Here is a 23,337-nt window from a genome sequence, read left to right as displayed (position 1 = left end):
TCCCTGAGCCTGTTTCCTCATCTGTCAAAGTCATTCATTCACTTAACAAATACGTAGTGAGTGCCTACCATGGGTCCTGTACTATTGTTAAGTACTGGGGACACTGGTTAAACAAACTGGACAACCATTCCCTCACCATCAGAGCTTCTGGGGAAAGTGCACACTTCAGAGGTTCTTGTAAAACTTGAGTTCACACACCTAACACCCTTATGTGTGCCTGGAGCATAGATGGGGCTTAGGAAATGACAGTTCCCTTCCTCCCCCGCTGCCCACCCACCCATTCACCACCAACCTGTCCTTCTCCGCACATACCTATTATACCAAATCACTGTGAGGGCCACATTAGATCATGGCTTCAAGGGTTGTCATATGGAAGAGGTTAGATTTATTTCTGATCTTTCCTGATGATAGAATAGAAATGAGACCCTCAAAGTCTCAGTGAGAAAGACATGGTTCAATAGAATAATTCAGGCCTGAAATGGGCTTCTTCCTGACTCCAACACTGTCCTTGAAGATGGAAAAAATGAGACTCCTAGCCTGATAGCTCATAGGTTTTTCAACTCTGGCTGACATACCTGCCCAGGGGGAAGGCTCCTATGAAGCTTGTGTGGCTGATGCACCAGGCCCAGCACAGAGTGGGACCAATATGTGAGGGCAGTGGGATTAGATAGTTGTCCCCATGACCACAAGAACCTCCCACAGAATGTAAATGTGGAGGAAGTGCTGGGGATGGAAAGCCAGTTCACAACCATTATGGTAAAGACCAAATCAGGAAGAGTCATCTGTAGATGCTAAATCTAAGGGCCCATTTTAATGATATTTTTATACTACTTTGACAGGTGATCAAAATAAGGGACATCTTGTGCCTCCAGAGCCTGAGACAGACACAACACACCTACAAAATATTCTGGCCAGGAATTAGTAACTGAATCTAATCATGAGAGAAACATGAAAACAAACACCAAATGAAGAACATTTGTATATTATATTATTGAAAAATGTAAGTTGTTGTAAAAGAAAAAGGCTGTGAGAATGTTCCAGATTAAAGGAGGCTATGGAAATATAATGACTAAATTCAATATGGAAATCTAGACTGGATTCCATACTGAGAAAGAGGGAGAAGGGGCTTGCTATAAAAGACATTATTCAGGGGCACCTGTGTGGCTCAGTCAGTTAAGCATCCAACTCTTGATTTCAGCTCAGGTCATGATCTCAGGGTTGTAAGATCAAGCGCTGCATCAGGTTCCACACTCAGTGAGGAGTCTGCTTGAGATTCTTCTCTCTCTCTGCCCTCCCCCCACCCTCACTGGCTTCCTCTCCCTCTAAATAAATAAATAAATAAATAAAGTCATAAAAAAAAAAAAAAAGACCGGCATTATTTGGTCAATTGCTAGAAGAGAATACAAATGGTGAAGTAGGTAGAAGTCTGGTAGCCATGTTAAGTTTACTGAAGTTGATAACTACACTGTGATTATATAAAAGAATATCCCTATTTTTTTTAAAGATTTTATTTATTTATTCATGAGAGACACAGAGAGAGGCAGAAACACAGAGACAGAAGCAGGCTCCCTGCAGTGAACCCGATGCAGGACTCGATCCCAGGACCCCGGGATCATGCCCTGAACCAGCCAAAGGTAGACATTCAACCACTGAGCCACCCAGGTGTCCCAAAAATATCCTTATTCTTAGGAAATATACACTGAAGTATTTAGAGATAAAGGGCTATGGTGATTATAACTTAGCCTCAAATGGGAGAGAGAGGAAAAAAGGAAGAAAGAAAATGGGAAGGAGGGAGAAGAGAGAGAATAATATAAAGCAAATGGGGTAGCATGTTCATTAATGATTCTGAGGAAAGAGTATATGGATGTTCTTTGTTCTATTTTTGCCACTTTCCTATAAGTTCGAAAATATTTCTTAAAAAAGCTCCAGAAGGATTTCATGTATCAGTTTCTCATTCTTTATCTTTTAAACTAAGAAAAGGACGTGTCAACTACAAATACCTATTTTACAACTCAAACCCATTCATCACTGACTCAGAGGCACCTTCCCCTCAACTGGAGTCCATGAATCAGGCATGACAGGAGTCAGAGAGCCATTGTCCTGGCAGGACGCACAGACGCTTGTGCAGACGCACTCGGGGGAGATTTCAGGTCCCTGTGAAGAGACAGTCGTGAGCTGTGGCCTCTCCAGCCCTCAGCTGTGTGTGCCTGGCAGTGAGGGGCAGGAAATGAGGGACAGCCGGACATTCCGGCCCCCTGAGCCCACCTGGCCTCTGGCAGTCTTCCTGCCAATATCTGATTCCCCAGGGGCTGCCCCAGGATAACTAAATAGTTTTCCACTTCAATCCAGAGAAAGACAAAAGAAAAACTATTCTGAACCCCAGGGGCGTCCTGGATAAAATTCAGCACAAAATATAGTCACAAAAATCCTTGGAAAATCAGGGCACACTCAACACTTCCGAGCATGCTGAGAACAATGAGATGGTGAACTGTGAATATTCCTGCCTCCCAAGTATTCCAGAAAGGGGGACCTGGAAGCGAGCCTACTGAAACCCAGAGGTTAAACTTAGGCCTACTTTTCCCAACTTCTAGCAACAGCAAATCACCACTCTACCCTTTTATTATTTTTTTAAGATTTTATTTATTTATTCATGAGAGACACAGAGACAGAGGCAAAGTCACAGGCAGAGGGAGAAGCTCACACCCTGAGCCAAAAGCAGACACTCAACCACTGAGCCACCCAGGCGTCCCCCACTCTGCCCTTTTAAATGTCTAAGAGTACACGCACACATCTGGCTGAGGGTCTATTCTTATGTGGGAATGGCATTTGTCATTCAGGCAGGAAGAAAATCTCCTCCACACATAAAACACACAGAGAGCTAATATTCCTGATAGGATCCCAAACGTACAAACTGCTCTGAATCAGTAAGAAAAAAAACAAGCAACTCAAAATATAAGGATAGGTAATTGACAGAAGAAGAAATACAAATGGACAATAAAATGCATGAAAAGATGCCCAACTTCACAAGTAGTCAAGAAAATACAGTTTGGGGGCACCTGGCTGGCCCAGTCATTCGGGCATGCACTCTTGACCTCAGGATCATAACTTTGAGCCCCACGTTGGATGTAGAGATTACTTAAAAGTAAAATTTAAAAAAAGAGAGAGAGAGAGAAAAAACATGGTTTATAAGATACTTTTCAGGCAGCCAGGGTGGCTCAGCGGTTTAGCACTGCCTTCAGCCCAGGGCGTGATCCTGGAGATCAGGGATCGAGTCCCACATCGGGCTCTCTGCATGGAGCCTGCTTCTCCCTCTGCCTGTGTCTCTGCCTCTCTCTCTCTCTCTCTCTCTCTCTCTGTGTCTCTCATGAATAAATCAATAAAATTTTTTTAAAAAGATACTTTTCTCACACACCACCCCACCCCTGCCATGGCACTAAGCAAAAATAAAAAATTGACGGGCACCTTTTTACATTGTTGGTGGACATAAATTAGGACACATTTTTGAAAAGCAATTTGGCAGAATCTATGAAAATGTTATTTGCTCATATCCTTCGACCTAATAATCACACGTCTATGGATCTATTTTAAAGAAAAAAATAGTATAAGGACATGAAAACATTTGGATAAAGATATTCATGGAAGGGGCAGAGAAGAAATTAGAAAGAAATCGAATCCCAGTCAATAAGGGCATGGTGGGATAAATTATGGATCACACACCTAGTGAAGTGCCACACAACCCTTAAAAATGGGGTTGACTGGGGGGTGCCTGGGGGCTCAGTCGGTTAAGCATCTGCCTTCAGTTTGAGTCATGATCCGGGGTTCCTGGGATCAAGCCTTACATCGGGGAGTCTGCTTCTCCCTCTCCCTCTCCCTCTGCCTGCTACTCTCCCTGCTTGTGCTCATTCTCTCTCTCTCTCTGTCAAATAAATAAACAAAATCTTTAAAAAATAATAATAATAAAATGGGGTTGATTAGGGTGCCTGAGTGACTCAGTTGGTTAAGCATCTGCCTTTAGCTCAAGTAATGATCTCAGAGTCCTGGGATCGAGTCCCGCGTTGGGCTCCCAGCTCAGAGGGGAGTCTGCTTCTCCCTCTCCCTCTGCCTGTTCATGTTGTCTCTCCCTCTCTCAAATAAATAATAAAATATTTAATAAATAAATTTTAAAAATGGGGTTGATCAATACAGACTGACCTGGGAAAGGGTCCATGATGGCAAATGACTAGTATATACAACATGATTCCATTTTTAAGTACACACATGCACACATATGTAAACAGATGCTTGCACAGGCTTAGGAAAAACCAAGAAAGATATGCACCATATTGTCAGCAATGGACACACAAGAGGGAAGGGAAGCAGCAGATGGGGAAAGGTGGGGAAAAGTGCACTTCTCCCTTTATAACTTTTTAAGAATGAGGTTACTTTTGCTTATTACAAAAGACTTCTAATTTGTATATTCTTGTGGGGGTTTTCTTTAGTTTTTTTTTTTTAAGATTTTTATTTATTTACTTGATGCAGAAAGAGCCAGAGACCACAAGTAGGGGGAACAGCAGAGGGAGAGGGAGAAACAGGCTCCCCGAGAAGCAAGGAGCCTGATGCGGGACTCGATCCCAGAACCCAGGATTCGTGACTTGAGCCGAAGGCAGACACTCAACCACTGAGCCATCCAGGTGCCCCTCTTTAGTGTGCACACTCTAGTACGGTCATGTGTCCACATGGGGCGTGTGGGTGGTATGTTCATAGTTGGTGTGGTCTGCATAGGTGCATCCATATGGATCCAACAGTCCCCATGTACTAAACACCTTCAAGGTGCCAAGTGCCAAGTAGGCATCTAACACCCACACATTATCTCACATAAGTTTCGTGACAACCATGCAACATAGGTACTGTTATTGCCATTATCCTGATGGAGAAATGGGTTCAGAGAAATGCAAGTTGCAGTGTCAAGATGAGGCTCACTACTGAGAGGAAGTCCCTGAGAGAAGCCTTTGACCCTCATTCTCGTGCTACCACCCCTGCCCTGCATGGCTCTGGACAGCTGGGGCTGTCCACCTTCTACCGTCAGGATGGAACCCCTGGACCCCAGCAACACACTCCCCTCATGGCCCACAGGCAGCAGCCAGCCAGGCCCCGCCCCCAGGTGTCTCTGCCATGGCCTGTACATTCTTCCGTCAGGCTCTTGGTCAGCTCCTTCCTAGAAACCCCCACGTTCCCTAATATATATTAAGCCTGTTGTCCCAGGAGGAACTAAGACACCCCCACCTCCACCCTGAGGGCACCAAGGCCTAGTCCAGGCTCAGAGGAGCCCTACACACCATAGTCACCGAAGTCAGCAAGCTGGCCATTCCCAAAATATCTCCATGAGAGGTTTCTCATGGTGCCTGCCGCTCATCATTAACCTTCCTTTGTTGGCCTAAACAGAGTCTGGCACACTCAGCACCGTCCCCCAGGCTCCTAAGAACAGCAAAACATTAAGCCATAGGCTGCCACCAACACTTCAGTATGAATTAGTCCTTTTTCAAACCATCACTGGCTGAGAGCAGGCTTTGATGGGAAAAAGCTGAGTCAGTGAGAACCAAAGAAAGTAGCACAGCCGGAGAGCAACACAGGAGAGATAAGAGAAAGGATGCGCCAAAAGTAACTGCCGTTTATGGAGTGGCCTCTCCATGGCAGTTCCCTTAGACGTGCTTGTGCATTTGACTTAACGCCCCCTAAGGAGGAAGAAACAGAGGCTCAGGGAGCTTGGCTGAGACTAGGGCCCAGCGCTCCCCAAGGTCCACACTCATTCCACTGGACCAGATCGTCAAACCCTGTGTGATGGTGGGGAGAAAAGCAGCTGCAAGAGGAAGGAGGAGGAGGCATCTGGGTGGCTCAGTGGGTTGAGTGTTCCGCTCAGGTCATGACCTCAGGGTCGTGGGATTGAGACCCGAGTCTGGCTTCATGCTGAGCACAGCATATCCGTGAGATTCTCTCTCTCCCTCTCCCTCTGCCCCTCCTTCCGTGTGCCACGCTGTTTCTCTCTTTAAAACAAATAAAACTTAAAAAAAAAATTGTAAGGGGAGAAGGAGCAGGCATTCAGAGAGGTTCCCAACCTGCCTCCTGAGCCCCTGGCCAGTTGCAAGTACCATGACTGATGACCCAGATCACGGAAAAGTGAGGGCAATCAAGCTCTGTGTGGAGGTGAGAGACCCCCCGAATGCCCCACTTCGCGGAGTCACCAGGTCACCAAGAGGTTCCAAGTACTCCAAAGAAATAGCTACTACAAACAAGAACTTTCCTTTTTTTTTTTCTTTTTTTAAAATTTTATTTATTTATTCACGAGAGACACAGAGAGAGAGGCAGAGACATAGGCAGAAGGAGAAGCAGACTCTCCCCTGAGCAGGGGAGCCCAATGCAGGACTCGATCCCAGGACCCCAGGATCATGCCCCGAGTCAAAGGCAGACATTCAACCCCTGACCCATCCAGGTGTCCCTGTGAACAGGCTTTTCTAAGGCCGTCAGCGCCTCCTGCCCAATTCCCGGTGTAAAGTTAAGGGCCCTCCTACACTGCTTGTTTAAAGGGAGACAGGGTGCACAGCCACCCTGAGAATGGGCTCTGGATCAAATGCAGAATTCCCATTAGGCTTACTTTTCAGATAAACAATGAATAATTTTTTATAATAAGTATGTCCTATGTAATACTTGGGACAAACTTAACTGGGTATCCTGAATGTCACTTTGTTGAATCTGGCCACCCTACACCAGACCTGGCTAGGCCCGGACCCAGTGACGAACATCTCGATCCTGGTGTTTTTTTGACAGGTAGATGTTTTGACCCTATGGAGATTTTTGCTTCATGTGTACATTTACGAAATATTTAAATAAAAAATACACCTGCATTAATTAATTTCCACTGAAAAACCATTCTCCGAGATAAATTAAACTAACTACATTTCATTTGTTGACATATTTTCTATACAGTGCAATTAACTAGTTCCTTTTTCTCCAGTCTTCATTTTTATTTGACTGAAATTAGTGTCACTGGTAACAACTATTTCTTGTTTAAATTTCTCTGCACAGATTTGGCTCAAAGATTTTTTTTTTTCAATTTTTTGGTTCATATCAAGCTCTAGTAAATATAGCCCCCCCCCTTTTTTTTCTTAAAGATTTTATTTATTTATTTATTTTAGAGAAAGAGAGTGAGAGGGAGCGCGAACAGGGGTCGGGGCAGAGGGAGAGGGGTAAGCAGACTCCCCACTGAGCAGGGAGCCTGACGCATGTGGCTCGATCTCAGGACCCCAAGATCATGACCTGAGGCAAAGGCAGACGCTTAACTGACTAAGCCATCCAGGTGCCCCAAATATAGCTCCTTTCTATTTTGAGTTTTCTCTTATGAAATTATTTCTATTAAGTCCAATTTTCCCCAGGTCAGTGTTTACAGTTACCAACAAGATTGTAACCTCTTTCATTCCCTTCATGATTCTATCGTGTGTGGTTTTTAATTTTGTGGTGATCGTTTCTGCCCGTAATTACACACATACGCTATTATAAAAGTGGCAGTTTAAAAAATAAATAAATAAATAAAAGTGACAGTTTATATTTATTTCCTAGCTAATTCATGAACAAACGGAGAGCACTTCTTTACAAAAGGGCCAGCATTGCCCTAAAACAGTGGGTGCTCCTCCTCGGGTGCATACTGTCCTACCCTGGACAGCTGCAGAAGCACTGATGCCTGCACCCCACTCCAGAGTTTCTGGTTTAATCAGTTTGCTGTGGAACCCAAACACTAATCTCTTTTAAAGCTCCCACATCGGGGGATCCCTGGGTGGCGCAGCGGTTTAACGCCTGCCTTTGGCCCAGGGCGCGATCCTGGAGACCCGGGATCGAATCCCACGTCGGGCTCCCGGTGCATGGAGCCTGCTTCTCCCTCTGCCTGTGTCTCTGCCTCTCTCTCTCTCTCACTGTGTGCCTATCATAAATAAATAAAATAAAATAAATTAATTAAAAAAAAATAAAGCTCCCACATCGGGATCCCTGGGTGGCGCAGCAGTTTGGCGCCTGCCTTTGGCCCAGGGCGCGATCCTGGAGACCCGGGATCGAATCCCATTTCGGGCTCCCGGTGCATGGAGCCTGCTTCTCCCTCTGCCTATGTCTCTGCCTCTCTCTCTCTCTCTCTCTCTGTGTGACTATCATAAATAAATAAAAATTAAAAAAAAAAAAAAAGCTCCCACATCAGGGGGCCTGGGTGGCTCAGTGAGTTAAGTGGCCAGCTCTAGGTTTCAGTTCAGGTCATGACCTCGGTCCTGGGATCAAACACACTCAGCGCTCAGTAAGGAGCTAGCTTGAGGAATCTCTCCCTTTCCCTCTGCTTCTTGTCTGCTCACACTCTCTCTGTGTGTCTCTAAAATAAATAAATCTTTTTATTAAGCACCTGACTTCAGCTCGGGTCATGATCTCAGAGTCCCAGGATCGAGCCCCACATAGGACTCCTCACTCAGTGGGGAATCTACTTATCCCTTTCCCTCTGCCCCTCCCCCCATTTGTGCTCACTCTCTCTCTCAAATAAATAAATAAAATCTTTGGAAAAAAAAAAAAGCTCCCACATCATTCTAATATGCAGTCCGAGTTGGAACACTGCTGTAAAGAGCTCTGCTGTCCAACACAGCAGCCACTATGTACATTAGCTATTTAAATTTAAATTGATTAAAATGAAATAAATTTTAAGATTCAGTTCCTCAGTTAAACTAGCCAATACAGAACATTTCCATCATCTCAGAAAGTTCTATCATGTAGCATGGGTCTGGACTGAGATGAGTGGCTCTCACCCTGGGCTGCACAGCAGAAATACCTAATACCTGGGAGTTGGTAATGATGCCCACCAGGCATTGGTATATGTAAAAGCTGCAGGTGATGCAGTTGTGTTGCCTGGATTAGGAACCTCTCAAATGAACATCCCAGTGGTCAAAACAGCTGGTCAGGGATCAGCATCACCACCCTTACCGCATCCCTATGAGAAGCCCAGAGTAAACAGGAAATTGTTCTGAGACAGGAGTCCAGGACCTCTGCTGGGCTTTCAGGAGTGTCTCCTATCCATAGAAGTGGAATTTCCTTTTCTGTGCATTTCAAACCTGGTTTTTTTTTATCAACACAAACCTGGCCCAACGCCACTGTTGGCTCTGGGCTCTCTCAGTGCTCAGTGTGCGTGGGTGCTGAACAGCCAGGAGGCAGTTCTCAGCCCATGTTCCCCTCTTATGGCATGGAGGGCTCCCCAAGCTCCCACCCCAGGCCAACAGACAAGTCTGGTATAAGGAGGCCACATCAAACTGCCAACAGTCATCAGGGGAAACACAGCAGTGTGAAATGCCACAGGCACCCTGGGGACAGAGAAGAGGGTAGAGGTGAAGGAGACCCAGAAGGGAGAAAGAATAGAGGGAGCAGAGAGGACAGGCAAAGTGAGGTACTTGTGAGACACTGGTGCTGAGGGAGAGGCTATGAAGAATGAGGGAGGTCTGGGGGACACCTAGAAACAGACGGAGGCAGAGCAGGGAAGTTAGGCAGAGGTAGAGGAGGCAAGACAGAGGGAGACCAAGAATTAATGGTAGCGGAGGCTCAGATTCACCTCATTTGGAGAAGCCCAAGGAGGACCTTTTTTTTTTTTAATTTTTATTTATTTATGATAGTCACAGAGAGAGAGAGAGAGAGGCGCAGAGACACAGGCAGAGGGAGAAGCAGGCTCCATGCACCGGGAGCCCGACGTGGGACTCGATCCCGGGTCTCCAGGATCGCGCCCTGGGCCAAAGGCAGGCACCAAACCGCTGCGCCACCCAGGGATCCCCCAAGGAGGACCATTTATGAGCTCACAGCACACAGGCTGGGGACACTCAGAAATGACGGGGGAGGCTGTGTGATGACCCCATAGGTCCTTCTGAAATCCTGGGGTCAGATGACAACAGTCACTGTCACGCCTGTCATTTCCTTCTTTGCTTCCTGACCGGACAGTGACAATGTGAAAGCAGAGTGTAGATGTTCTTTTTTTTTTTCCCCCTTAGATTTATTTATTTATTTTTTGTGGGGAAGGGGCAGAGGGAGAGGGAGAGAGTCTTAAGGAGATCCCACACTGAGCGCAGGGCTTGATGAGGGGCTCCATCTCATGACCCTGAGATCACGACCTGAGCCAAAACCAAGAGTCGCACACTCAACTAACTGCACCCCCAGGTGCCCTTAGACAGTAGGTTTTCTATTTAATTTTTTTGTTAAAGTGAAACCACTGAATATTTTCCCTTCTTTCTTTCAAAATGTAAAATGCCCCATGGTTGCTCTTGTCACTTCCTGGTCTATTTCTTACTTTTACTGCTTTAGAATTGTTAATACTTTTTATCTCAGATTCTTTTCTCACAATCACGTGTAAAATGAAAGTCCATGAGGTCTGGCCTCGGGGGCACACAGCATGGCCTTACTGGTTTCCTGCCCCCCTGCCACTGCTCCAGCAGCTTCTCCCTCGGGCCCCTCACAGTCAAGCAAACTACTCTGGAGGCTGCCTACCGCAAGGGGTTCCATAATGAAGCCAGAACTCCATTATTTCCACCCAGGACACTGTGGTTTGGGCAACCTCTGAAATTCTTCAGGTATTTATGAATATAAGTTTAAATTTAGTTTAATTCAAATTTAGTTTTTAATTGCTAGGAGTGCAAAATTAAGAAATGTTTGGAAAATTCAAAACCTACATGCAAGTGGTTACAAGAAAGAAGTTTCTAGTATGTTGGAAAGTTTTGAGAATTAGCAGTTCTGCAAATTGATGTTGAGGAACTGATTTCCAGCACTGGCCCTGCAGTGAACTGGTGTTCAGGGAGCTGGCTTCCCCCCAGGAACTACAGGACTCCCACAAGGGCCAATGAGAAGGCCCCAAGGTACAGTGCAGCCTAGCCCCCAGTGTGGCACTGGTCTGGTGTCACCCTGAGGACCAGCCTGGCCCTTGAATTAATCAAAAATATCTTCACAGCCCCTGCTCAGGTCTCCATGATTTTAAACATCTCCCCACAGGGCCTGTAAAATGCTGAATATGATCATGAAAATGAAACCCATGTACCTTGCAGCCCCCAGACTATCTTGCCTCACTACACCCTTTCAAGTCCAGCATCATGAGGGAATGGAACCCTCCAGAGGGTCCAGCACCCGCCTGGGCCTTCCAGGAGCCTCTGAGAGGCACAGGGACTCAGTGATTATGAGCATGCTGCAGACCTGCCTTCCAGAATAGCTCTGCCATCACCAGCCTCTGAGGAAAAAAACCCATCTCTCAGAGCCACAGTGTCCTTCCATAACGATGACAACCGTAACAGCAGTACCCAGCTGATTTAAAAAGATTTTACATTATAAAGACTCAGCAAAGGGCCAGACACTAGGCAACATCAGCTGTTGTGGTTTTGCTATTATTATCCCCTGGCTGATATCAGAGAAGCCCTCCCTATCTGGCCCCACGGCTCCCTTCTCACTGGGCTGCATGTGTCGTGTGACCGAGCCACAACTGTGAGGCCTTGGCCTGTGGGCCTTGGCCCACCACACCCGAATGCTGGAATGCCCTCCCTTCCTCATCCTCCAAAACACTGGAGTCAGTCTGTGTGGCCCTCCTCCAGAAAGCCTTCCAAGACTGTCTGGCACCCAGCGTCCCTCCCTCTTTCACCTGCAGATCCACCGTCCATGCTTATTAGAGGCTGCCTTTTTTTTTCCAGAAAATGTCTGTGTTGGGATCGATTAGTGTGAATGGATCCCAGTCCCTGCCTCCTGTGAGGAGGTCCTGGTAAAAGTACCCCCACTCTCCTCACACATACCATGCCCTGCACCCATGACCAGGACAGTCACAGAGAGACCCTGGCAGTTGGACTTTTCTTCTAAGCTTTTGAAGATTCCAAACTTTCCAGGTGCTTTGCAGCCTGAGACCCTCGTTAGCCTCCCCTAGGCCTCTGACTCTTCCCTTCCTCCCTCACTCTTCTCTCCCACCCCAGGGTAACACAGCCAGGCCTTCTGGGCCTCAGATACTGGCTGACCCAATTCCCAGACAAAGGCACCCCTATGAGTAGATCACAAAACAGCAAGCCCATGCCTCAGTACATGGCACCAAGAGCAGGAATCCCCCCTCCCTGCTGGCACCTAACACAGCCCTACCCGGCCATGCCCAGCAGGGATGCTGAACCCTGCCCTCACGTTCAAGGCCACAAGGCCCCGGGGCCTCACAGGCTGTTTTCCCAGATGACCTGACCCCACAGTGAGCAGCACCATCAAGCTGCAAGCTTGGCTGGTCCTGCCCCCCACCCCACACTACCCCGGGCACATGCAAGGCCCCCAGTTCAATGACAGGAGACAGGACCCACTGCCAACCTGTAAAGAGCCTCCTTTCTCCGCCACCACCACCCCCAAGCTTTGCTCCTCTACTGCCCCTGCCTGGAACCCTCCACAGTCCATATATGAAACAAGAGAAAAGTCTGCCAGAGGGAAGTATACAGCCACTGCAAACCTTTAATACCTTCCGACTTCTAAACCCCAACTCTCACCTCCAGTCCTTCCTCTTCCATGAAGGCTTCCTCAAGAGCTCCCTGCTAGCTGCAGTTTTGTTATGCCAGGCCGCCGCTGGAGTGCACTGCTGCCCTCAGCAGCCTGACCGGGTGGGGAGAGGTGGCTGCACCCAGGCTCCCCTGGGCTGCAGCTGGACATGAGGATCCTTCTCCTCCCTGCTCCCTAGGACGCAGGCTGTCGTGCAAACACGTGCACATCTGATTCCAGCCCATCTCCCTTCCCTGCAGCCTAGACAGCTCTCAGATTTAGCCATACTGAGTTCTTGAGGCTACAGGCACGCCCCCTCCCGGGCATCTACCACTAGGCCCACAAGAGACACATCTTCAATACATGCTGAGTTGAAACACCAGCGCTCCAGGGCCCAGGTTCTGGAGCCTATGTCCACCACAAACCCCCCTGTGCCTTCAGGCCACAGAGTGCCCCTTGCCCACCTCACCTGTTCCTCCCCATTGTCTCATGGTCTTTGACCACCACATGAAGCTCGGAGCTCTGGTCCAAGGGGATGCCCTTGAGGTCCCACTCAAAGCCCTGGAAGAAAAAGAGAAAAAAACAACGGGTGGCCCCTTAGGAGAAGAAACTGTGTCTGGTTCACTCTGGTCCATCCAGGGCACTGAACAGCCATCCATGAACAATGCCAGTGGGTGGATGAATGAATGAGCAAATGAATGAATACATGAATAAATGAGAATTCCAGAGCTTCAGAAGAGACAGCAAAAGCTGAAGGGAGCAGAAAAGAGAAGGAAACCAGGCTCCTATGGCCTCCTTCCCCAAACTCAATTCCACCAATGACCAGGAAGCCAGGCCAGGAGCACAGTGCAGAGGTGGAGGCGGTGGTGTGTGTGCCTGCTGACTCTACAGGGTCCTCGGGGACCAAGATCAATGTGCTCATGCGGAAGCCAGGCCTGTGGCATGCAGTATGGATTAGTGCCACACTAGGTATGTCTATCCAGAGGCCCTGAATCTCTCCTCAGAGCAAAGGTACCCCTGTGAATCCCAGCCCTGTCCACAAGGCATCCAAAGGACCACCAGGGGGTCATATGCAAGGAGCTAGTTGAGCACCTGGTTAATCAGGGAGGACTGAGGGGAGGAGGTGGGCTTTGGGCAGGAAGAACCGCCTGGATAAGGGAGCCAAGGCAGGCCAGAGAGCCCCTAAATGACCCAGCTGCTAGTTGTACCTGGCTGACAAGAGCTGGAAGGAATAGAAACCAAAGACATCTCACTCCTCCCCATGCCACACCCACATCAGAGGAGATGCTTCTATTTACCTGGCAGGCCAGGCCACCGACTGTCCTCCCGGGTTCCTAGCACCAGGCAGATTTAGTTGACACGTGGGACCAGCCGCCCCTCCCCTCCTTGACATACCTCTGAGAAAGCCACCTCAGTCTCAAGCTCCTGACTTGTCACTGCAGAGACAGTGACAGCAGATGAAAAGGAGGGAGAATGGAAATCTTGCATACCTCATTCCACACGGGGTTCACGCTGTTCTTGATGACTTTGGTTCTCTTCTTCACTCCTAGGAGAGACACGAAGGGAGAGTGGAGAGATGAATGCCAGCCCTGCACCTCCCACCCAATCTGGGGCAGCTCCTGAGAGCCGCGCTGCTGCTGCTTGCCCCCCCCCCCTCTCCGAGGAAACCTCACCCAACCAAGGGATTCCTGAGAACCCCACCAGGCTGCAAGGAGTGGCCAATGCCAGTCACGCGCCTTCGCTCTCTCAGCTCTGGACTGATACACAGCAGTCCCAACCCCAGGACCCAGGATGTTTTTAAAGGAAAATACCCAGTCTGCCTCTTCTCAATGACTTTGTTACTGTTATGATAATATGTTATTATATAACATGATAATAACAAATTCTATTGTTGGGAAGTTATGACTTTCTAAATAAAGGTTTTAACTGTAAATTTGCTGAGAATGAATGATCTGCATGGAAAATATTTTTCATTTTAAAAGCATCTACCTACACATATTGTACGATTCTGTTTATGTGAAACAGCCAGAATAGGCAAATGCAGAGACAGGAAATAGGTTAGTGGTTTCCAGTGGCTGAGGGGAGATGGGAATGAGGAGCAAATGCTTAATGGTTTCTTTCAGAGGTAATGAGATATTCTGGAATTAGAACGAGGGTGATTGCACAGCCTTGTGAATATACTCAAAACCATTGAGATCGTGTGCTTTTAAATGGTTAAAATGATTAATTTTAGGTTATGTGAATTTTACCTCAATAAAAAAAACAGCCCCCCACCCTTGCCTTGAAGGGGTATGTCTGAAGCAGGCTGTCCCAAGGCTCGCAATGGCTGGGCCAATGGAATGCAGAATGGTTCGGGGTAGATGACAGGAAGAACAGACAATGTTAGGGCTGAGGTGGGACCCACAGTGCCCCAGACGACAGCAAGTCGAAGCACCTCCTTTGGAGCCTTAGGCATGGAGGAGTGGATGTGAGGCACAGAAAAGGACAAACACGTCCAACCCTTCCAGTAAGCATCAGAACAGAAATGATTCAGTGTTCAATGGATGATTAAAAGTGGTCAGATACAGAACTTACATTCAATCACCTGGTTCCACCCTGCCTGTGCAAGACTTTATAGTGAGAAGCTTGAGACTGCTCTACTTTTACAGAGTCTGGACCATGAAAGCCCCGAAAGTCTCTGGAAACATCTCCTGGGACCCCTCAAGTCCTCCTCTAAAGCTAAGCATTGCCAATAACCTGCAGGCTCAGCTCCCTCTGGCCAGTTTCAGAGCAGGAAGAAAAGAAAATCAGAGTGGCGTCAAGGATGCAAGCAGGGTTTGGGGGAAGATTTGGAGGAGAGAAACAATAGAGAAAGAAAAAGCAAAGGAAAATTGTGGAGAAAGAGATATCTGAGGGAGAGAGGCTGAGCAGGATTTGGTAGACTCCAAGGCAATTACGTTGAAAATGGTTGCTGAGCCTCCAGGGAGTCCCTTGGGAGATTTGGATAAAACTCTCCCAAGTGGGGCAGAGTGGACTCCCAATCCCCTCTCATGGCCTGCTGCAAATCACAAATGTAGGAAAAGAATGTGGGCTTCATGGGACGCCTGGGTGGCTCAGTTGTTTAGTGCCTGCCTTCAGCTCAGGGCGTGATCCTGGAGTCCTGGGATCGGGTCCTGCATTGGGCTTCCTGCATGGAGCCTCCTTCTCCCTCTGCCTGCGTCTCTGCCTTTCTCTCTCTCTCTCTCTCTCTCTCTCTCTCTCTCTGTGTGTGTCTCATGAATAAATAAATAAATAAAATCTTTAAAAAAAATAAAAGAATGTGGGCTTCAAAATGACACAGAACACTTATTTCCCATGAAACCTCAGGTCAGAGGTTCTCAAACTCTTTGATCACAAGAGATAACTCTTAAAATTTACTAAGGATCCTAAAGAGCTTTTATTTGAATGGCTTGTATCTATTGACCTTTGTGGTATTAAGAAATAACAACTGATGGCGAGGATGCAGAGAAAGGAGAACCCTCTTGCACTCTTGATCGGAATGCAAACTGGTACAGCCACTCAGGAAAACAGTATGGAGGTTCCTTAAGAAGTTGAAAATAAAGCTATCCTACACTACCCAGCAATTCCACTACTGGGTATTTACCCCAAAGATACTGATGTATTGAAACACCAGGACATCGGCACCCCGATGTTTCTAGCAGCAATGTCCACAGTAGCCAAACTGTGGAAGGAGCCTCGGTGTCCATCAAAAGATGAATGGATAAAGACGTGGCCTATATATACAATGGAATATTACTCAGCCATTAGAAACGACAAATACCCACCATTTGCTTCGATATGGATGGAGCTGGAGGGTATTATTCTGAGTGAAGTAAGTCAATCAGAGAAGGACAAACATCATATGGTTTCACTCATACGGGGAATAGAAGAAATAGTGAACGGGATTATAAGGGAAAGGAGGGGAACTGAGTGGGAAAAATTAGAGAGGGAGACTTTCCATGAGAGACTCCTAACTCTGGGAAACAAACAAAGGTTTGCAGAAGGGAGGTGGGTAGGGTGATGGGGCAACTGAGTGACGGGCATTAAGGAGGGCACCTGATGTGATGAGCACTAGGTGTTATACTATATGTTGGCAAGTTGAATTTAAATTTAAAAAGAAATAATTTCTTTAAAAAGAAATAACAACTGAGGCATTTAAAAATATTTATTTAGGGGTCCCCGGCTGCCTCAGTGGGTAGAGCCTAAGGCTTGATCTCAGGGTCATGAGTTCAAGCCCCACACTGGGTGTGGAGCCTATTTAAAATAAATAATTTTTTAAGTTAAAAATATTTATTTAGTAACTAATCTTAAATTAACAGTAATAAATCCAATCCATGTTAACATAAGTGACATGTTTTTCTGAAAAGTAACTATAACTTCCAAAACAAAGGAAAAAGAAAAGTGCCACTGTTTATATTTTGTAAATCTCTTTAATGCCTGGCTGGATTATCATATCTACTTCTACATTCAGTCTGTTGAGATGTCTTGTTTTGGTTGACATCTAGGAAGAAAAATCCAATGAGATATATAGTTGGAGGGGATGCCTGGGGGGCTCAGCAGTTTAGCACCTGCCTTCAGGCCCAGAGCATGATCCTGGAGTCCATGGATCGAGTCCCAAATCAGGGTCCCTGCATGGAGCCTGCTTCTCCCTCTGCCTGTGTCTGCCTCTCCCTCTCTCTGTGTGTCTCATGAATAAATAAAATATTTTTTTTAATTTTTTTTATTTATTTATGATAGTCACACAGAGAGAGAGAGAGAGAAGCAGAGATATAGGCAGAGGGAGAAGCAGGCTCCATGCATCAGGAGCCCGACGTGGGATTCGATCCTGGGTCTCCAGGATCGTGCCTTGGGCCAAAGGCAGGCGCCAAACCACTGCACCACCCAGGGATCCCTAAATAAAATATTTTTTAAAAGAGAGAGACATATATTTGGAAAAAGAGGTGTATTTTAATAAATCTTCAGATAACTGTGGATATCCTTCTTTGATATTACACCAAAAACTCAACAAATAGTATCCCTGAAAACAGGTCAATGAACATTTTGTACTCTGTTACACTGAAGCCCATGGTTCTGTCTTGCACTTTGAATGAATATCTTAATCTTGCATGATTCTGCAATATCTTGCCTTGATTACTGTGAGAGTTTCTGCTCATCGTGTTATGTGGACCTTCCAAAGATTGACACAATTGATTGTGTAATGCAAAAAAAAAATCATATTCATTAATATTACCATCAATCTCATCAGTAAAGTCATTAAATATGAGGAAGATGAAGGATACAACTTTCTATGTTCCCATTCTGGTTTGAAAGTTCAAATTTGAGATCCCGGGGTGGCTCAGCAGTTTGGCACCTGCCTTAAGCACAGGGTGTGATCCTGGAGTCCCGGGATCGAGTCCCACATCGGGCTCCCTGCAAGGAGCCTGCTTCTCCCTCTGCCTGTGTCTCTGCCTTTCTCTCTCTGTGTCTCTCATGAATAAATAAATAAAATCTTTAAACAAAAGAAAATAAAGCTCAAATTTTGTGATTGGCAACAAATAATAAATGTCTGCTTGAGGTGAAAAGCTCATGCTTTCACTTTCAAGAAAATGTCAGTCAAATGCCCAAATCTGAACAGTCACAATTTGTCAGTCATTCTTTCAAGTAAAAACAATATTCCATGAAATAAACAAACTGGCTAGTTCAGCTTGCAACTCAAGCAGCCATACATGTGCTTCTTCTTGCAACAGTCATCATTTTTCAGTGTGGAGTGCTCTATGCATACTTATGTCTCAACACTCCAAATATTACAAATATATGTACTTGAAGATCAAGATTAAACAATAAATAATTGTAATGCTTTATCAAGGACATTTCTCATCTGATCTAGCTTTCTTTTTTTAAGTGCAAATACAGGAAAGGGAAGAATTCAGTGCCGAGTACAATTTTGCACCAAGGCTTTCACTAGGACTAAGATACCAGCGGTTTTACCTTCCATCACTGTTGTACTATCAGTGCAAATATTGACAGTGAAAAAGACACATAGGAACTTCAGGTTATTCTGAAAATAGTTTCAACCTTGCTGACCTGCTCAAAGAGTCTTGGGGATTCCCCCAGGAGTCCCTGTAACACACTTGGAAAAACTCTCAGGAAATTCATTGAGTATCTCAGCCTCTGTTTCCTCATCTATAAAATCATAATAATACCTCTCCATGAGGTTTTGTGAAAATTAAACAAGACAGTATGAGTGAGGTTCCTGGCACACAGCAGACTCATTAAATATGAGTTCATTTCACTTGCCCTCCCCACCCTCCTGCATCACTCAGATGCATCTAGTGAACTCCTACTGATTCTTCAATAGCCAGCTCAGTTGTTTACTCTGATAAGCCTCACCTGACTCTTCAGACAGAGATGGCTGACCATATATCAGAACATAGGAGAACTATAGGTTTCTTTGTCTTTCTCCCCAACTGGACTATGATCTTCAGAGGACAGACACCATGCCTTATCCCCAGGTTCACTCCATCACCAGGGGATACCACTCTTCCCAAGGAATGCGATCACACTGCATTAACAGTAGGGGAGTAGATCAGTGGACATAGGGGATAAGAAGAGTCACAGTGAGAAGGAGGTGTTCTGGGAGGGGCAAGTTATCTTCTCAAAGTTAGTCCAGGCCTGGCCTGGCTAAATCATCCTTGTGGGCCACATTAGTATGTCTCCAGCAGTGGGTGCAGACACAGCTTTGAAGTCACTCAAATAATATCCCCTGTTGTGTGACCTCAGATAGGGCTTATTAACTCTCTAGGCCTTATCTCCCTTGGTCGTAAATGGATAATAAGAAGAATGTTTACTTCATAGGGTTTTGCAGAGATATGAGATTCAGTCTAAGTGTCTACTTCCTCTGCCCTATCAACTTCCCCTGACCTACAAGAGTAATGTGGAAAATCCCATCTGCAGCTGCTCTTGAGTTGACCACTTGGAAGCATTCCTGGTGCTCTTGGAGGGTATTAATTGAACAAGCCAAGTGCCAAGCCCTGTGCAAAGTGTCTTTCAAGCATTTCCCACTTTAGCTTTCCTAAAGATGAGGAAACAAAGGCCTTCAGTGAACTGGGTATTTACCCCAAAGACACAAATATAGTGATTCAAAGGGGCACCTGCACCCCAGTGTTTATAGCAGCAATGTCCAGAGCTATTGTGGACATACAGCCAAACTATGAAAAGAGCCCAGATGTCAATCGACAGATGAATGGATAAAGAAGAGGTGGTGTATGTATGCAATGGAATATTACTCAGCCATCAAAAAAGGAAATATTGCCATATGCAATGATGTGGATGGAACTTGAAGATATTATGCTAAGTGAAATAAGTCAATCAGGAAAAGACAATTATCATATGATCTCACTCATATGTAGAATTTAAGAAACAAAACAGAGGACTATAGGGGAAGAGAGGAAAAAATAATACAAGACGAAATCAGAGAGGAAGACAGACCATAAGAGACCCTTAGTCATAGGAAACAAACTGAGAGTTGCTGGAGAGGAGGGAGGTGGAGGGATGGGGTAACTGGGTAGTGGACGTTAAGGAGGGCACGTGATGGGGGATCCCTAGGTGGCTCAGCGGTTTGGCGCCTGCCTTTGGCCCAGGGTGCGATCCTGGAGTCCTGGGATCAAGTCCCACGTCAGGCTCCCGGCATGGAGCCTGCTTCTCCCTCCTCCTGTGTCTCTACCTCTCTCTCTCTCTCTATGTCTATCATAAATGAATAAATAAATCTTTAAAAAAAGGAAAAGAAAAAAAAGGAGGGCACATGATGTAATGGGCACTGGGTATTATATAAGACTGATGAGTCATCACTGACCTCTACCTCTGAAACCAATAATACATTGCATGTTAATTAACTGAATTTAAATAAAAAGATTTTTAAAAAAGGCCTTCAGTGAGATTTCACTAGGTCTGGTTAGAAGGACCAACTCTGAGACCCTCTGAGTGACATTCAGGGAGGACACTTCAATGGAAGGATGCTATAGCCTCAGAGAGGTGCAGGAAAGAAGTGAAACATTACCCCAGCACATCACATGACTGACAGAAGCCAAAGGAAGGGAAGGCATCCTGCTAATTAGGAAACAGTCAAGAAAACAGTTCCTTCCTTGTCATGGGTCTAAATCTGTCCTGTCCTTGATCATTAATTTTGGCCTTGATAGATGTGGCTTTTTGTGTATAATTTAACCGACTCAAGAGTTAAATATATAGGAGAGCCCACAGGTCATGCTGGGGATGGGGACAGAGGACCATGTCCTCTCCTGGGATTGCTCTGCAGAATTAGGGGCCAGCAGACCTCATGAGAATTATGCTATAGCCTCTGGTGGTGTTCCTCCAGACTGAATGACTCAGCGAAGAAGAATGAACTTACCTTAGACAGAAGAGTTTGTCCCCGTGGAAATGCTTCACTTGTTTCCCCAGGCCTGCCCACCCTGATTCTATCCCAGACCAGAGTCTCTTATTGATGGATGGTAGTGTTTTTCAAACTGCTCATTGGGACCCATTCATAGGCCATGACATCAACTGAGTGACATAACCAATATGTCTTTTTAATGACAGAACAGAGAAGAAAATATCAGAGTACATCTTTCACTGCAAAATTACTATTAGTTGAAAAGTTGGGTTATATTTTCATATACATATTTATATGTGTGTACTATGTCTTGATATTAAATATGTTTCTTGTGAATAACAATCCAAAAGGTTTGAAAATAATGCTTAAAATGAAGACTGTCAGAGAAGAACTGAAGAACAAAGAAATGACCCTCTTGGCCCTTCATTGTTGAGAGCCAAGGGGTGTGACAAGAATGATCTAGCACACCATCTGGTCCTGGTCCCTCACCAGGGGCCAGTTCTGATAAAGACTATGGCTATGGGAAGAGGTTGGGAGAGGGGCCTCAGAGACAGGAGCAGAGCAAAGGTAAGAAGACAGCCCAATCCTGCCCCATCTGGCACCTGGGGCCACCTGGCTAAGCAGTCTCCCCTGGTGGGAACCCCAAATCTCCTGCCACCCTAGAGTCTGACATAGTAATAGCGTCATGTGAGGAGCCACATCATTACCTTCTGCTCACCACCTGGTGAGGTTCACTTGTCAGTGGCCAGGGTACTGTCTATCCAGCAGTCTGGGCCCCAGGCCTCACTCATACCTCCAGGCCCATCTTGTGGGGACAGGCTTCTTTCAGGAGCCCAAGATGTTAGTTAGCCCCAGGGCCTTGGACACCCACAGGGGTTACAGCATGGAAGGGAACCCTCTGACCTCTGGCAGAGCCAGTTGGCAATCCCCCAGTAGCCTCTCTTCCCTACAACACAATTATAAGGTCATGGGAAGCAGACAGTGACACTAATGATGATGGAAGTCTTTGGGGCTGGTGGGATCATAGAGAAGACACACTCGGAAGCAGGGGTTTTCACTGAGGGTGCACTCAGTCTGTAATTTGGCAGGTTTTTATGCCAGTCAAAGGAGGGTTCAAAGAAAAGCTGAGGGATGCTGATTTATTTCCCAACACACCTCAAAAGCACCAAGGTCCACATGTCCATCAACAGATGGATGGATAAATAAAATGTACGGGATATACAAACAATGAGATGTGGCTCAGCCTTAAGGAGGAAGGAAACTCCTGACACATGCTATGACATAAAAGAATCTTGAAAATTCACAGCACGCTAAATGAAATAAGGCAGACACAAAAGGACAACATTATACGCTAGCACTTACATGAGGTACCCAGAATAATCAAATTCACAGAGACAGAAAGTAGACTAGAGGTTTCCAGGGGCTGAGGGGAGGAGGAACGGGCAGGTACTGTTGAATGGGCATGAAGTTTCATGCTGGGATGATGAAAAAGTTCTGGGAATGAACAGCAGTGATAGATGCACAACAGTGTGGATGTGCTTAATGCCACTGAGCTGTATATCTAAAAATGTTTAAATGGTAAAGGATGCATTATATATATTTTATCAGAATAAGAAAACATTTTTTAAGCACAAAAAAAGTGAAACATCTCAACACTAAGAGTCATTTGCTGTTCCTAATTCATGGGGGACACTGACTCCCATGTAGGGGAATGATTGGCAACAAAGATGGGTAAATATTTACCGATACCTGTTATGTGCCTGGCACTGTGTTGGGAACAGGACTAACTAAAGGAGTTGCAGTCACCACAGCCATACTGTTATCCTGGCCAAATGGAGAAGGAAGTGGTCCCTGCTTCTTGGAGCTGAAAATGTAGGGAATAGTAGTCTTCATAGTAGATGGCCCCAGTGAGCCAGCTTCCTAACATTCACATATTTTCTTTCTTTCTTTCTTTCTTTCTTTTTTTCTTTCTTTCTTTCTTTCTTTCTTTCTTTCAAGATTTTATGTATTCACGAGAAACAGAGAGAGAGGGGCAGAGAATAGGCAGAGGGAGAAGCAGGCTCCCTGCAGGAATCCTGATGCAGGACTTGATACCAGGACCCTCGATCAAGACCTGAGCCGAAGGCAGATGTGCAACCACTGAGCCACCCAGGCATCCCTAACATTCACACCCTTAGCTGGTACACCTCCACACTGATCTGAGCTGGCCCTGTGGTTCAAAGTAGGACCTGTGGTTTCTGCTTTTATGGCTTTAGGAGCCCTGAGTGACCATGTAAGAAGTCCAGCTACTCTATGGTAGGGACCAAGCTAGATCTAGGCCTTGTGGTGGGGGGAAAGTCCTGAGGCTACACAGAGAGAAAGAGAAACTCAAGATCCCAGGACCCCTGCCGGAGGGTGGTAGGAGTAAAGACATTGACAGTCACAAACTCTCATAAAAGTTC

General features: G+C 46.0%; 1 protein-coding gene across 23 annotated transcripts in view; it reads right to left on the bottom strand.

Annotated features, from left to right (window-relative positions):
* Positions 1-23,337, bottom strand: part of DYSF (dysferlin) — a 216,357-nt gene that overhangs the window by 176,795 nt on the left and 16,225 nt on the right. For all 23 annotated transcript variants that reach the window (XM_077842848.1, XM_077842860.1, XM_077842854.1 and 20 more), the window contains exons 2-3: positions 14,004-14,059; positions 12,983-13,074 (exon numbers count right to left, since the gene is read on the bottom strand). In XM_077842848.1, the coding sequence (XP_077698974.1) occupies positions 12,983-13,074; positions 14,004-14,059 (148 nt within the window). The remainder of the gene's footprint in view (positions 1-12,982; positions 13,075-14,003; positions 14,060-23,337) is intronic.

Source organism: Canis aureus, chromosome 12 (genome assembly GCF_053574225.1).
Source record: "Canis aureus isolate CA01 chromosome 12, VMU_Caureus_v.1.0, whole genome shotgun sequence".
NCBI classification, from domain to species: Eukaryota; Metazoa; Chordata; class Mammalia; order Carnivora; family Canidae; genus Canis; species Canis aureus.
Note: the sequence above shows the minus strand (reverse complement) of the source record. Positions and strands in the feature narration are given on the sequence as shown.